We start from the raw sequence: 14,173 nt of genomic DNA, 5'->3' as shown, positions 1-14,173 counted from the left end.
ATTCAAATTCAATGCATTTTTTTTTTTGGTCAACCATGAATGATCATAGCATCTGGGTCTAGGTCCAGGGACTCGAAAACAGAAAAAAAAACTTATAAAAAAAAAATATAAAAAATTATACTCGAACGTGGGACTATACTCGGACGAATACGGTATATACAAATGGAATACATGCACACATTGTTATTTTTGAGATAGCTGCTTGCAGTATGAAAACAAAAATGTCCACTTTTGCAGTATAGAACCAATTCTATTCCAGTTGAAATCCATACACCCCCTATGGAAGACATGACCTTAATCTCCCACACAGGGAGTGTGAATTTCAAATGGAATCACCCATTCAGGTAACCCCATTTTAAATTCACACTCCCTGTGTGGGAGATTAAGGTCATGTCTTCCATAGGGGAATGGATCTCAACTGGAATAGCCTATTTATCTGACTCACTCACCTTATTTCTAGTATACTCATATGGCGCTACACGCTGAAAGACACGTGGGATCTCCTCTCCTGTATCGTTATCTACAACACGCAGCATACAGGTTGGTATGGACACGTACAACTTGGGTACAACCAACATGGGCTCCTGAACGTAGAATACCTCTCTGGAAAACACAAAATATACCAAACGATTGATCAATTATTTAGGGCATAGAACAAAAAGAAAAAAGCTAGAAGCTTAAGACATTTCTGGACAATAGTCTGGATCATGTCTGAAATATCTGATGGGCTTCATCTTGCAAGGTAATTATGCAAATCTAAACGGCCACTAATCTTTTTTTTCTGTAAATACTATAATTGATTCCATAATACATTGGAGAGTTGGGAAAAGGTTAAAGGTCACTGGACCTCAACCATTATCTGAAATAGGTAACGGAATGAAGTATTATTTGATCTGTTCCTAACTGCATAGTGTGGAGTCAGTGGTCCGTCAATTGATAATAATACCTGTACAAAAATAAAGGTTACTCCAAACAGTTGTGGAATGTATAATAATTACTATAAGCATTTCTTTCAACACTGGTGTTACCATATTTAATATTAAATTGACCCACAGGCCTTCAAAGGAATAGAGATGTCTTACTTATTCAACCAGCTTCCCAAATGACCCCTAGGTCTGAGAGTCACACTGGATTCCTTATCTGAATACAACAAATTATGCAGATATTGATGTGATTCTATTCAATTCATCTTGGCAGAATGAGACGCCACCCAAATTCTACCCAGCTTCCCGAATTACCTCTAGGTCTAAGAGACACATTGGATTTCTCACCTGAATACAACAAACCATGTATTAGTGGATTGTTCTTGATATGTTCCCTGGAAGTCTGTGTATGCAATTCTATTCCATTCATCTTGGTAGAAGGGGAAGTCTGGCATCAGATTAGGATCCAATTTAAACATAGACCTGTGGATTGCAAATTAGGCATTATCAGTTATTGTTAACTCTCTCCACATGGGTGTTGACTGCAGACGACAAGATTTAAAAAAAAAAAAATTAATTTAAAAATGTCAGAATTGTTCATATTTATGGCCATATTTGGAATCAGCATGAAAAATACATTAAAATGAGTACAAACAAGCCTAGTATTGGTTTAGTGGTTCTTGAGATAGCTCTTATAATTTGAAAAAAAATATCTCAAAATTTGGAGCATATGCCTTACATGCATTGCAATATGCAGCATTAGGCGTAGGTGCTGTATTGAATGGCTCATGCTATATTCTTGGGGTACATAACGGGCTTTGCCAAAATAATTTTAGCAAATACATTTAATGCAGCTCATAATTTCTGCTGGCACAAAAACAAAAAGGGGGAAACCCCAAACAACAGCAAAGAGAACACTTGAATCAGTCAAAACTTTGGGGAAATAAAATGATAGATGACACAATGTCAGACTCTCAAGAACGGCCTTTATGATGATGAAGATGATGAAACTGAATCAAGTTAGCTCAATCGATAAGGCGTTCGACTATCGTGCATGAGGTTGTGGGTTCGAACCCTGGCGGTGGTTTAGTATTGAATTAGCTTGAAATTCCCCTGGACAAGGAAGTTACTGCTAATTGTCTCGTTGTAATCCGTACAAAACTTGGGGAGCTGATCCTGGTTGAGAAGGTCAATTGTGGAATGTCTAGCATGCGCATATTTTTGGGGCTTTAGCCAGCCCCCGGGTCAAAGCAGGGGCGGCCAAATCAAGGGGCGGCAAAAAAGAGGGCGGCGGAAGAAGAAGGCGGCAAAAAGAATTAGTAAAGAAAAAAAAGGCGGAAAATGTGAAAAATTGTACTATACATTGTACTATACATCAAAATGTGTTGCTTTTGGGGCGGTAGCGCCTATAAATCCCTTTTTTTTGCTCTTCACTTTTTCAAACGACCGTAAAAAAAATTGGGGCAACCTTTTCGGGCTGTTGAGGAAGGGGCGGCAAAATTGATTTTCTTCAGCCCCCCGGGGAAGGGGCGGCCACGGTACGCCACTGTCTAGGGTGTGCGCTTCTAAACAGCAAAGTCCTTGAGTTGTTGTTGTATGGTGTCTGGAACGATGTGGGGCCGTAGTAGTCAGCAACAACCTGTAAAGTGTGCTGAGGCTTGTGGATTAATGTCTAGGCCTTGTGCCTGTGTGTAGCACAGTTTAAATCATTGCGCTTTTTCCCCTTTTTTTAAATAACCTACCTGAACAGGTGTAGGGCATTTTGCTCCAAATTAGGCTCTAGAAGACCCCACACTTTCAGGAACTGCTCTTTAGCAAACAGGTTATCCTTGGTGCCTATGAAAAGAGGAAATGAAAGAAATATTTACACAACACATGTCAATCTGTACTTTAATCCAATAAACACAACAATTGCACTCAAATTCAACACCATGTTTGTGAATAATGAAAGCCATATCTATACTTCATTCTACCTCAAGTTTGGTAGTAGTGACATCAGTTAAGCTGTACTATAGTTTGATCAGCTCGTCCACGACAGGAATTGTTAGGCTTTTACAACTACGCCAAAAGGTATACCCATGTTAATTGTGATATGGTTGACCTGTCTGGTCTATATTGTGTGTGTAAATAAAGTATAGAACTTGATTTAAAAATTTGTGTCATTTCGGGTGAGATGTCAAAATAAAATTCTCAAAGTCAAATATACTGATATTAATCTGTGATTTTATAAGGCCTGTCGATTACGAGCTGATCAAACTATCTTAATCTTAATCTTAGCTTAATCTGTATAAAGACTGGCAGGATCAACCAGGTAGATAGATCCGAAAATCTGTTGGCGACACAAAGGCCGCGTTGCGAATGTTCACCAATGTGACTAATAGTAGACCAAAGGCCCTTGTTAACACTACTCGACAAGTGGCGCTTGTATGTGTTTACACATGCTGATAAACCGCCACTGTACACGTGTGTACACACTCTGTAGGATTAAGTGAGTGCAGGCAATTCCATGCTCCTACCAGGCACATATCGTCAGTCTACTACTACTACTCTATTGCCTTAGTCATTTTTTGTACGTTTGAGAACAAAGTACAAAATGTGGTTCAAGCATGCATCAGTTATGTAATCACCCTTATTATTTCAGATTATTCCCTTTCATTTGTGTCATTATCATTTGTTCTTGTGCAAAGATTGGTGATTAAACATGTTTAAATGCATGCTTGACCTTATTTTGTACTTGTTCTCAAAATTACAAAAAAATTACAAAAATAGTTTATTTGAGACCCATCATAAAGACCAATATTGTCATGTATCACCAATCGGATTATTTTATACACTTTTATTTCATAACTGCCACTATCTGCCAAATAAAATCTTTGTTTATAATTTGGTTTTAGTGCCCTCAATTTAATTTGAGTAAAAGAGTTTAAAAAAATATGCAATGCAGATTGACGATGGCGTGCTAATAAATGCAGTATCAAGTTAAAAGGAGCTGTTGGAAACTCCTTATCCACAAAAAAGCTTTTAGAAGTTAAATTCAAATTTGTTAATGACCTGAGTTGATCCAGCAGGATCTTTATCAAAGATAAATGATAAAGATCCTGCTTGGATTGAAAGCACAGGTCATACCAAATTTGAAGCTAATAAATGCAGCGTGGCTGGAGAAGTCTTAGATTGGAATAAAATGTTCTTGGTTTGAAATAACTTTACTTTTTGTCAAGAGCTGGAGAAGGCCAGTTTCAACTCAATTAGAAGAATAAATATTTGATGAAGAGTCAACATGCTGAATACAAATTGGGCTATAGCATTTCCCACAAAGGGGAGTATGAATTTCAAATGTAATGAGCACATGCGGCAGCTCCAATTGAAACTCACCTCCCTCAGGGAAGATTCAGGTTGAATCTTTCTCAGAGGGTGTACTAAATTCAAATGGATCTGCCTAATGTGCTAATTCCATCTGAAATTCATACTCCCCTTGTGGAAGATTGTCCACAGGGGAGTATAGATTTTAAATGCAACAGCCCATTGTTGTAAGAGAAGAATAAAACATTAATATTTGGATTATTATACAAAAACATCTCATCAAATGTTTACTACCACTACCACTACTACTACTACATGGGATTTATAAAGCGGCCTACGATGTAAAAACAGCCTCAAGGCCCTGCACAGAATCTTAAAACTACATACACTAATACAAAATCAACTTGGGCCTACATGCCGAGCAAAATAGTACACATGAAAAATAAGCATGATAAAACTCATTATACACACCTTAATATACTAAAACATAAAATAATGTTTACAATTATTTAGTTACACAATCAATAAAATACCGTAAGCTTGACCAGCAAACTATCAAATTCAAATCTGTTTCCTTTCAAGGACTTGACCATCTTGACGAGACAAAAAATATGATTGAATGATTCATTAAAAGTAAGTTGTGTGTTACTGTGCATGAGCTTTCTGTGTTACTTTTTAATATTTGACTGACTATATATGAGTTTTTGCCAGTTTAAACCAGGCAAAAACTTGCAAGTGCCAGTTTAAAAACAGGTTTATGTGGGAAGGGGTTTGAACATTAACACCAATGCTTTACACTAACAGAACAAGGTCTTTGAAAAAACTGCCCTCGCTGGCTTCTATGGGATGCAGTTACAATAGGGAACATGTTAAAAACTATAGATAGAAAGCATTGTGAACAAGCTTCCCCAAAAAAGCTATATGATTTTCCCTGCAGAAAAAAAGGACACAAAATATATATCCCAGTGCAATATGTACATTTTCACATGAAAGTAAACAATTTTGAGTTAAAAATGGACAGAAAAATAAAAAAAATAATTCTGACTCGCCAATACCGGGAATTGAACCTGGTACCTCTCACACTTGAAGCGAGAATCATACCACTGGACCACAGAATCGAGCTGCATTCGTATCATAAATGTATTTGACTATATTTATAACATATCAGACCCATGTGGAAAAAGATCCAATCAAGTTGATCGTTTTAGAAACAGTTAGCCAGCGAGGGGGAAAAAAGGTATTGTGGTATTTTATAACAGTCAAAAGTGCACCATGCACCTGACACACTTTGACTACAACTAAATCAGTTTACAAATCTTACCTGGTTTGCGTGCATTTCTCAGTTTACAAAGCTTACCTGGTTTGCGTGCATTTCTCAGTTTACAAAGCTTACCTGGTTTGCGTGCATTTCTCAGTTTACAAATCTTACCTGGTTTGCGTGCATTTCTCAGTTTACAAAGCTTACCTGGTTTTGCGTGCATTTCTCAGTTTATTTCTCAGTTTACAAAGCTTACCTGGTTTGCGTGCATTTCTCAGTTTACAAATCTTACCTGGTTTGCGTGCATTTCTCAGTTTCCTGACATAGGTTCCTCTCCAGTGCGCGCATAACTTTGTGACAGCAACTACTTCGTCTTCAGTTGGAGCCCTACACAGACATGGAAAGGAAAAGATATATCGGTCTATTCCAGTTGAAATCCCCCCCCCCCCCCCATGGAAGATATTTCCTTAATCTACCACACAGGGAGTATAGATTTCATATGGAGTCACCCATTCAGGTAACCCCATTTGAAATTCACACTCCCTGTGTTGGAGATTACGGTCATGTCTTCCATAGGCCACTGCAATAGCCCATGGTAAGAAAGAAAAAGTTGTATCATATGAATGGCTTCTGACTATCTTCATATTACTTTTCCGTATTTTTAAAGCATATTTGTTAAATTAAGCACATAAAAGCAATTGATTTTGAAATGTCAAATTAGCATGTCACTTCCTTAGTAATAAAGGTTGATTTTGGTCAAACAAGATGGAATTTTCTAAAACATAAAACAAACATGTCTCAGACTCAGATAATGGGCTATTCCATTTAAAATCCACACTACCCCTGTGGAAGATTTAGCTAAAGTCTGCCACAGAGGGAGTGTGAGTTATGAATAGAATAGACAATTAGGTAACTTCAATTTGAAATACCCACTCCAGTTGTGATAGATATAGTTCAAGACATAACACAGGGGGAGTATGAGTTTCAAAATGATTAACCCTGACCAATTACATTTGAAAAACATACTCCCCCTGTGGAAGATATTTTCAAAATCTTCCACAGGGGTAGTGTGGAGTTTACATGGAATAGCCCAATGCCTTCTGTCTATCTTCATACTTTTTTTTCCATATTAAAGCATTTTGTTAAATTATGCTAAGAAAGGCAAAAAATATTGATTTTGAGATGTCAAATTAAAATGCCAGTAGTGTCAGTAATAAACATCCATATTTTGGTCGACTGAGATGGAATTTGCTACAAGATTATAACAGACATGGAAAGGGAAAGAAAAAAAGTTGTATCATATGAATGCATTCTGGCCATCTTCATAATATTTCTTTTCCATATTAAAGCATTTTGTTAAATTATGCAAAGAAAAGCAAAAATAATTGATTTTGAGAAGTCAAATTAAAATGCCACTATATCTTAGTAATAAACGGTCCATATTTTGGTCAATTGAGATTTTTGCAAACATAGAAAGGAAAAACATGTCTCAGATGAATGCCTTCTGTCTATCTTCACAATATAATTCTTTTCCATATTTTTTCTATATTTTTTGTTTGTTAAATTATGCAAAGAAAGGCAAAATTATTGATTTTGAAAAGTCAAATTAAAATGCCACTATCTTAGTAATAAAAATCCAAATTTTGGTTGACTGAGTTGGAATTTCAACAAAATTATAAATTTTGCTTCACAATAATATTTAAAAGAAAAAAGAAGAAGTAGAAATAAAAGAAACAATAACAACAGTAAACTATTATAACTGTTTACTCACCTATTCAGCCAGCTCTCAGGAATCTCCCCTAGAAAAAAAATAGTAGAAGAAATGTATGTTGATGAATACATTTAGGTATTATATGTGGTTTTTAAAATAAGGTGCATCGTCGCCAGAGTGCTACACTATCTTAAGTGACATTTTTGGCCAAAATGAGATTTTGACGAATTATGGAAGGCAATATAAAAACACACATTTTAAACCAGGTTTTAAGTTTCAAAATTGCTTAATTATTTTTTAATTAATAAAATAATATATTGTAAGTGCAATGCAATTTTAATTAATGCATGCAAGACTATCGTATGTGCCACTTACGAGTCTTGCATGCTAATTTTGTTTTTCATTTGCTGCAAGACCATCGTATGTGCACATACGCTACTTTATTGGGCCTAAACAACAAAATCACTATTTGAGTGCAACACTATCGTATGTGGCACACACGATAGTGTTGCACTCTACACTCATATCAATTTGAGTTTAACACTATCGTATGTGGCACTTACGACATCTAAATCAGTAAATAATTCATCGATTTATTAACTTTAACACCATTTATATAGTTTATATTATTAAAATCAAATTGCTTTACATTCCCATGTCATTTTATGGCTACTTGAAACAAACGGCTACGCTTAAACACAAAAATGCCAAGCGGCCACCAGTGAAGGCCATCGAAGCTGCGCAGCAGCGAGAGAACTGGGGAAATTTGTAATGTCAGAGAGGACCTGTCACATTCTCCTCATCCCAGCACTGAACACTCAATCGCTACGTTTGTCCTATTTCTCCAGTTTGCCAGTTATTCAATATTTTCCATCCCAGAGGGAGAAAATCTTATTACATCAACAGCATATTATTTCTTCTTCATTAATTCAGACAATACTCACTCTTTCTAGAAGTTTTGGCTGATTTCCTTGATGCTCCAGTAGCTGCAATTAAATGGAACATTACACTTGAAGTAAATCAATAAGTCAAGAAAGATATTTTCCAACTTTCCCAATGCAGACAGAATTCAAAGTCACACACAGTGGCATAGCCAAGGAAGCAAGGGGAGGTCCCCCTCCCGGGGTCCCCCTGTGAGAAGTCTTGCCCCTACAGGATGCTTGCCGCACAGATATTTCAGATTTTAGGCCTTTTTTTTTGTACTTGTTAGCCCATTTTAGTCAAAGTTTTTCCCCTTGAAAGTTTTACCCTAGATTCATCCCATGAAAAAGTCCTGTCTATGCCACTGCCCACACATAAGTAACACACAGAAGTAAATATAGGGTCCACAACTTATAAGTCCCCCCTAAATACTTTTTTTGAATAAATCGAAAAATATTTGACAAAAGGAAAACGTGTAAAAAGGTATGGGTAGCCGTATTTGTTTTACACAATATGGACCAAATTATAGCGTTACACATCATTGCGTTCAGTCACAATGGTTCATTATGTTAAAAAAGAGACCGTTTTAAACAGTATTAAAAGTTGTCCATAGGAGTACAGTAGGCCAGGTCTATTCATGTGTTTGTTAAAGAAAACCTGACTGCTATGGACTCAGGTGCCACTTTTAAAAATGGTCTCTTTTTCTTACAAAATTAACCATTGTGACTGAACGCAATGATGTGTGATGCTATAAATTGGTCCACATGTGTAAAACAAATAGGGCTATACATATCTGTTTACATTTTTACATTTCATAAAATATTCTTTGACTTATTCTAAAAGTATTAGGGGGGAACTTATAAGTTGTGGACCGTATAGTTGTAACAAAATGTCCATGCAGACATGCAAGTTACTATCAGAGGTTTGTTTGATATCTAAAAATTAATGAATCACTGATGAATGTGATAGACAGCTGGAAAATATAGAGGAAATGTTTTTTCCACCAATGACTGGGATTGGTTTGTTACAATGGAGAGGAAACACCACAAACAAATGTAAGTAGACACAAACAAACAAACAAATAAAAATTAATTCCCCAAATGTGAAACAGTGAGTGTATATGGAATATTATATTTGGAAGGCTGATCGATATACCTTGTATTAAAAGAAATCAAAATCAAAAATGAGATCAAAATCAAATTTGCACCCACTGATAACATACAGTTTTTCATCTCCACGCTTTTTTTTTCAAAAAAGGATGCTCTTTTCATCAAATTGAAATGCCCCTTCCTCTTTTTATGAACTTTTTAACCAGTAAATATCCACAAAATATGCTTTTTCCCAACATTTCAGTTGATTTCTGATTTGGCATGAGTATGTGTATTACACTGCTCCATATTTTGTTTTAGTTAACCAGAACGTAATTCAAATTTGACGATATTTTTGCTGAACAAATTAATGTGCAAGAAATTTTTTGTATATAAATATTATGTAGCCAGATCGGGGTTTCGAGTGGTATAAAAATCTCAACTTTTTTGGAGAAAAGTGGGAGGGGGATGAGGTTGTTAATCACAAAATGCCCCTTTAATGGCAGAAATAATGTGGTTCTCCATAATTTATAATTTGCCATTGCCATTAAAACTGTATTAAAAAATCTCTTTTATTTGATATTTATGGAAGACTTGTTATCACAACAACCTAACTTTAAAATGAGCATTGGATAGTTACATAGCTATTAATCATTGCGTATGGTATTTTACAGTCTGAAAAATCTTTCTAAAAAGTTCTAAAAGGGGGAAAATATCATCACTCTAATGTTTTATGCAATTTTTATTTTATTAATATTGATAATAAGGATATGATATAATGTAAGAGTTACATGGGTGTAAACAATATTATTACATTATTGAAAGTGAATATTAGCCCCTGAGCACTACCTGCCGATCTAACATTGCCTCTGATTGGTCAATTACATGATATCTTCATTTCAATCACCAATCAGAATGGAGCTTTGCAAATAATTCACCCCAATTTTTTTGCATGGTGAAATTATTCTAACAATGTTGCTGATTGGTCCAATTGATAATAAAAACTTCTTTTTTGACCAATAGGCAGGTAGTTCTCATGGGTTAATGGGAGTTTCTGCATGCAGGATGAAGATGATGAAGTGTGATGGATGGTCTCTGAGAGCTCAAAAAGTGTGGCAATAACATAATTTCTGGCATCCACTATAATAGCCTAAAAGTAAAGAATCCATACGGTAAATAAAATTGTCATTAGGTATTTTTTTCAAATACTGTGTACAAAAAATATCCAAAACAAAAGCAATATCTTAAAGACACTCAACCTAAAGATGTACCAAATAAAGTAATCATTACATGGGTAATTTTATTCTGCATATTTTGATATATCATTTGGTACGATGTGACTTTTTCCCCAAGTTATACCAAATTGTATGGAAAAAGAGAGCATTTGAAATGTGACAAATTTGGATTATTTCTTTCTTCATGGTGATTCCTACCATCTATGAAGATCATTATAGCATAACAGATCAACAGTCATTCTTCATGCTGATATTTATTTAGCATGTTTCGAGAGAAAAGTCTATGTAAATTTTGCAACTTTTGAAATGCTCTCTTTTTTATTCAAATTGGTATAACTTGGGAAAAAATAAAATTGCATCTTGCCGAATGAGGTATCAAAATGCGCTGAACAAAATTCTTGATCTACTGACTACTTCATTTGGTAAATTATGTTAAGTGTCTTTAAGTGTTTGGACACTTTTTGTGCGCATGCAGTATATATGAAAATTTGGCAAAAGTTGTGATAAATATGGATGATCCATTCATTTACATGTATACTATTTTTTGCCCTTGTCGAAGCATATGACCTCAATGCGCATTTCATTGGGCGCAGCTTCAAATTGTGAGCATTCACTCAAAACGCTGGCGTACACATGCACTCTTTAAAGGCGCTGCATAGATGTACGTGTGAAACAGGTACCTCAATGCGTTGATCTCACTATCTCGCCATGACAAAAAAGATTATAGCTACAAATGTCCTTACAGACAGACTCCTCCAAAATTGCCAAAAATATGCCATTTTACCTGACTTGCAGAGTATATGAGCACGCCTATATTATTTAAAATAATGCATAAATCGGATTTTGATGATTTTTAGATTGCTGATTTAGGGAATAACTAGCGAGTGCCTTTAATCTCTTTAAATTAGTTTAATCTCTTTAGTGAGAATAATCCTAAATTGCCAACACTTTTTGAGCTAAAGTGAGTAATTTCAACCACCTTTCTCTCCTTGATTTGATGTGCTTTGTGCGGATGAGCTATGGCCACCTGTGGAAAACAAGTACAGGTGGTATACAATATACAAGGGCTGTGCAATGACATGAGTATTTGGATTCGAGCTGGTATATTAAGTTTTGTGTATTGTGCACGGACAACAAAGATGAAGGACGATTTACATTCTCAATGGTCTATAAAAGTTTAATAACCATCGATGGGGTCTTGGAGAGGTTTATGGGCAACAAGGATCACAAAGAACCATGCAATACCTGTGGTATCATGGATAATATATGAACAACATGGAAATGTATGTGGGGTGTACAATGTATAAGGGCTGGGTATTGGATTCAAGCTGGTCTAGCTGAAGTTTTGTGTAGTGTGCATGGACACAATGATGAAGTAATGATGAGGGGAGAGGTACATTCTTGAGCAATACAGACAGGTTCTACCAAAGTTTAATAATCATCAAAATGGGTCTTGGAGAGGTTTCTGGACAACAAGGATCGTAAGGAACCATCTAGTACTTGTGATATTATTGGGAAAGTGAAGAGAGGTTTACATCTCAAGTTACAAATACAGGGTCTATGAAAGTTTAATAACAATCAATGAGGTCCTGAAGAGGTTTCTGGACAACAAGGATCGTTAAGAACCATCTAGTACTTGTGGTACCATAGAGAAAGTGAAGGGAGGTTGTACATTCTAGAGTTAAACATACAGGGTCTATAATAAAAGTTTAACAACAATCAATGGGGTCCTGGAGAGATTTCCGGACAACAAGGATTGTAAAGAACCAGATAGTACTTGTGGTACCACAGAGAAAGTGAAGAGAGGTTTACATTACAAGTTAAACTTAAACATACAGGGTCTATCTATGAAAGTTTAATAACAATCAATGAGGTCCTGAAGAGGTTTCTGGACAACAAAGATCGGAACCATCTAGTACTTGTGGTACCACAGAGAAAGTGAAGGGAGGTTGTACATTCTAGAGTTAAACATACAGGGTCTATAATAAAAGTTTAATACCAATCAATGGGGTCCTAGAGAGGTTTCTGGACAACAAGGATCATAAGGAACCAGCTAGTATTTGTTACCATTTGGTACCATAGGGGAAGTGAACAGAGGTTTACATTCTCAAATTACAAAAACAGGGTCTATATATGAAAGTTTAGTAACCATCAATGGGGTCCTGAAGAAATTTATGGACAACAAGGATCGTTAAGAACCATCTAATACTGTGGTACCATCGAGAAAGTGAAAACAAGAGTATTTTTCCGGTTGACAATAATACAAAAAAAAAATTTCACAAATAAAGGTTTGATTCATGCAGAGAACATGCAAGTTTTATACAACTACCTCCAGCATCTGTAACAGTTAACAAGTCTCCTATAGACAATTGTGTGTGCGTGTATGACAAGTGCAACAAAAAATGGGCTGTTCCGATTGAAATTCATACACCCCCTATGAAAGTCATGATCTTAATCTCCCAAACAGAGGGTGTAGATTTCAAATGGGGTCACACATTGAAGTAGCTCCATTTGAAATTCACGCTCCCTGTGTGGGAGATTAAGGTTATGTCTTCCATAGGGGGTGTATGGATTCCAACTGGAATAGCATAATGTGTGCATATTACAAGGCGGAATAAAACACATAATGATCGTGTCAGTAAAGGTGTGCTTCTGTTACAGTATGAGGACCATATTGAAAAAAAAGGGCCTCAAATTATTTTGAGGCCCATGATGACCCAGTAGCTCTGTGGTTACAGCCTTGTAATCTGAGAGCTTGCTCCATGTGCGTGGGTTTGAGTCTCTGTCCCACCACTGTGTTGCGCCCTTGGGCAAGGCGCTTTGCCTCGCTTGCCTCACCCCACCCAGGTGCAATGGGAAGCTATTAGGGGTAGTCACAGTGGTTGTACTGATGAACCCTGCACAATTTGTAGGCAGCAAACATGGTCCCGACGTATTCTAATGACGACGGTATAAATGTAAAGTGCTTTGTAAAGCTGGTCTTAAATTATCTCTTTTCATTTTACCCAGCTGCCATTGGGTTATTCCAGTTGAAATCCATACACCCCCTGGAAGACACAACCTTAATCTCTCACACAGGGGGTGTAGATTTCAAATGGAGTAACACATTGAAGTAGCTCCATTTGAAATACACACTCCCTGTGTGGGATATCAAGGTCATGTCAGGGGGTGTATGGATTTCAACTGGAATTGCCCATTTCTGAAAAGTGATGCAAGTTGAGATATTTAGGTTCAAAAATTCATTGCTTCCAATTTTGTTCAATCGGTTTTTACAACAAAATTTCAATATTAAAATAGCTATAACTGAGTATGTTAATTGAGTATGGACTTTGTATAATTTTTTTATGGAGGATACAAGACATATGACTATTCAACATCCATGAACAAAAGAAGTTGCATCATAATATGTTAATGCAATATCTTTGTGGGTCTTTGCTGTAATTTTACCAAAAATGTCAAACAAATTGAAGACATTTGATATAAAAAGTATACCAATGTATTGATATCACAGTTAGCATGAAAGTTTATCAGTATTGATAATACATGTATAACTCTTGATCTCAATAGAAAAATATTTACCTCCGTATATATTAATGTATTGATATGAATGTTTGCATCAATAAAGTAAACCATGAACTTTTCCTGAAACCAAGGTTTTTGAACTAAATGTATGACCTCATGAAAATCAAGGGTCAGCAGTCAGCACTAAATGCACTATTTTTGTTTGCCATTTTTGG

The 14,173-nt window shown here is 36.0% G+C and overlaps 1 protein-coding gene across 1 annotated transcript in view; it reads right to left on the bottom strand.

Moving 5' to 3' along the window:
* Positions 1-14,173, bottom strand: part of LOC140157456 (androglobin-like) — a 266,592-nt gene that overhangs the window by 28,146 nt on the left and 224,273 nt on the right. Inside the window, 6 exon segments of the mRNA XM_072180658.1 lie at positions 450-603; positions 1,272-1,406; positions 2,666-2,759; positions 5,774-5,868; positions 7,253-7,280; positions 8,137-8,178. Of these exon segments, the coding sequence (XP_072036759.1) occupies positions 450-603; positions 1,272-1,406; positions 2,666-2,759; positions 5,774-5,868; positions 7,253-7,280; positions 8,137-8,178 (548 nt within the window).

This window comes from Amphiura filiformis, chromosome 7 (genome assembly GCF_039555335.1).
Source record: "Amphiura filiformis chromosome 7, Afil_fr2py, whole genome shotgun sequence".
In the NCBI taxonomy this organism is placed as follows: Eukaryota; Metazoa; Echinodermata; class Ophiuroidea; order Amphilepidida; family Amphiuridae; genus Amphiura; species Amphiura filiformis.
The sequence above is the reverse complement of the archived record's forward strand: the minus strand, read 5'-3'. Positions and strand labels throughout refer to the sequence as shown.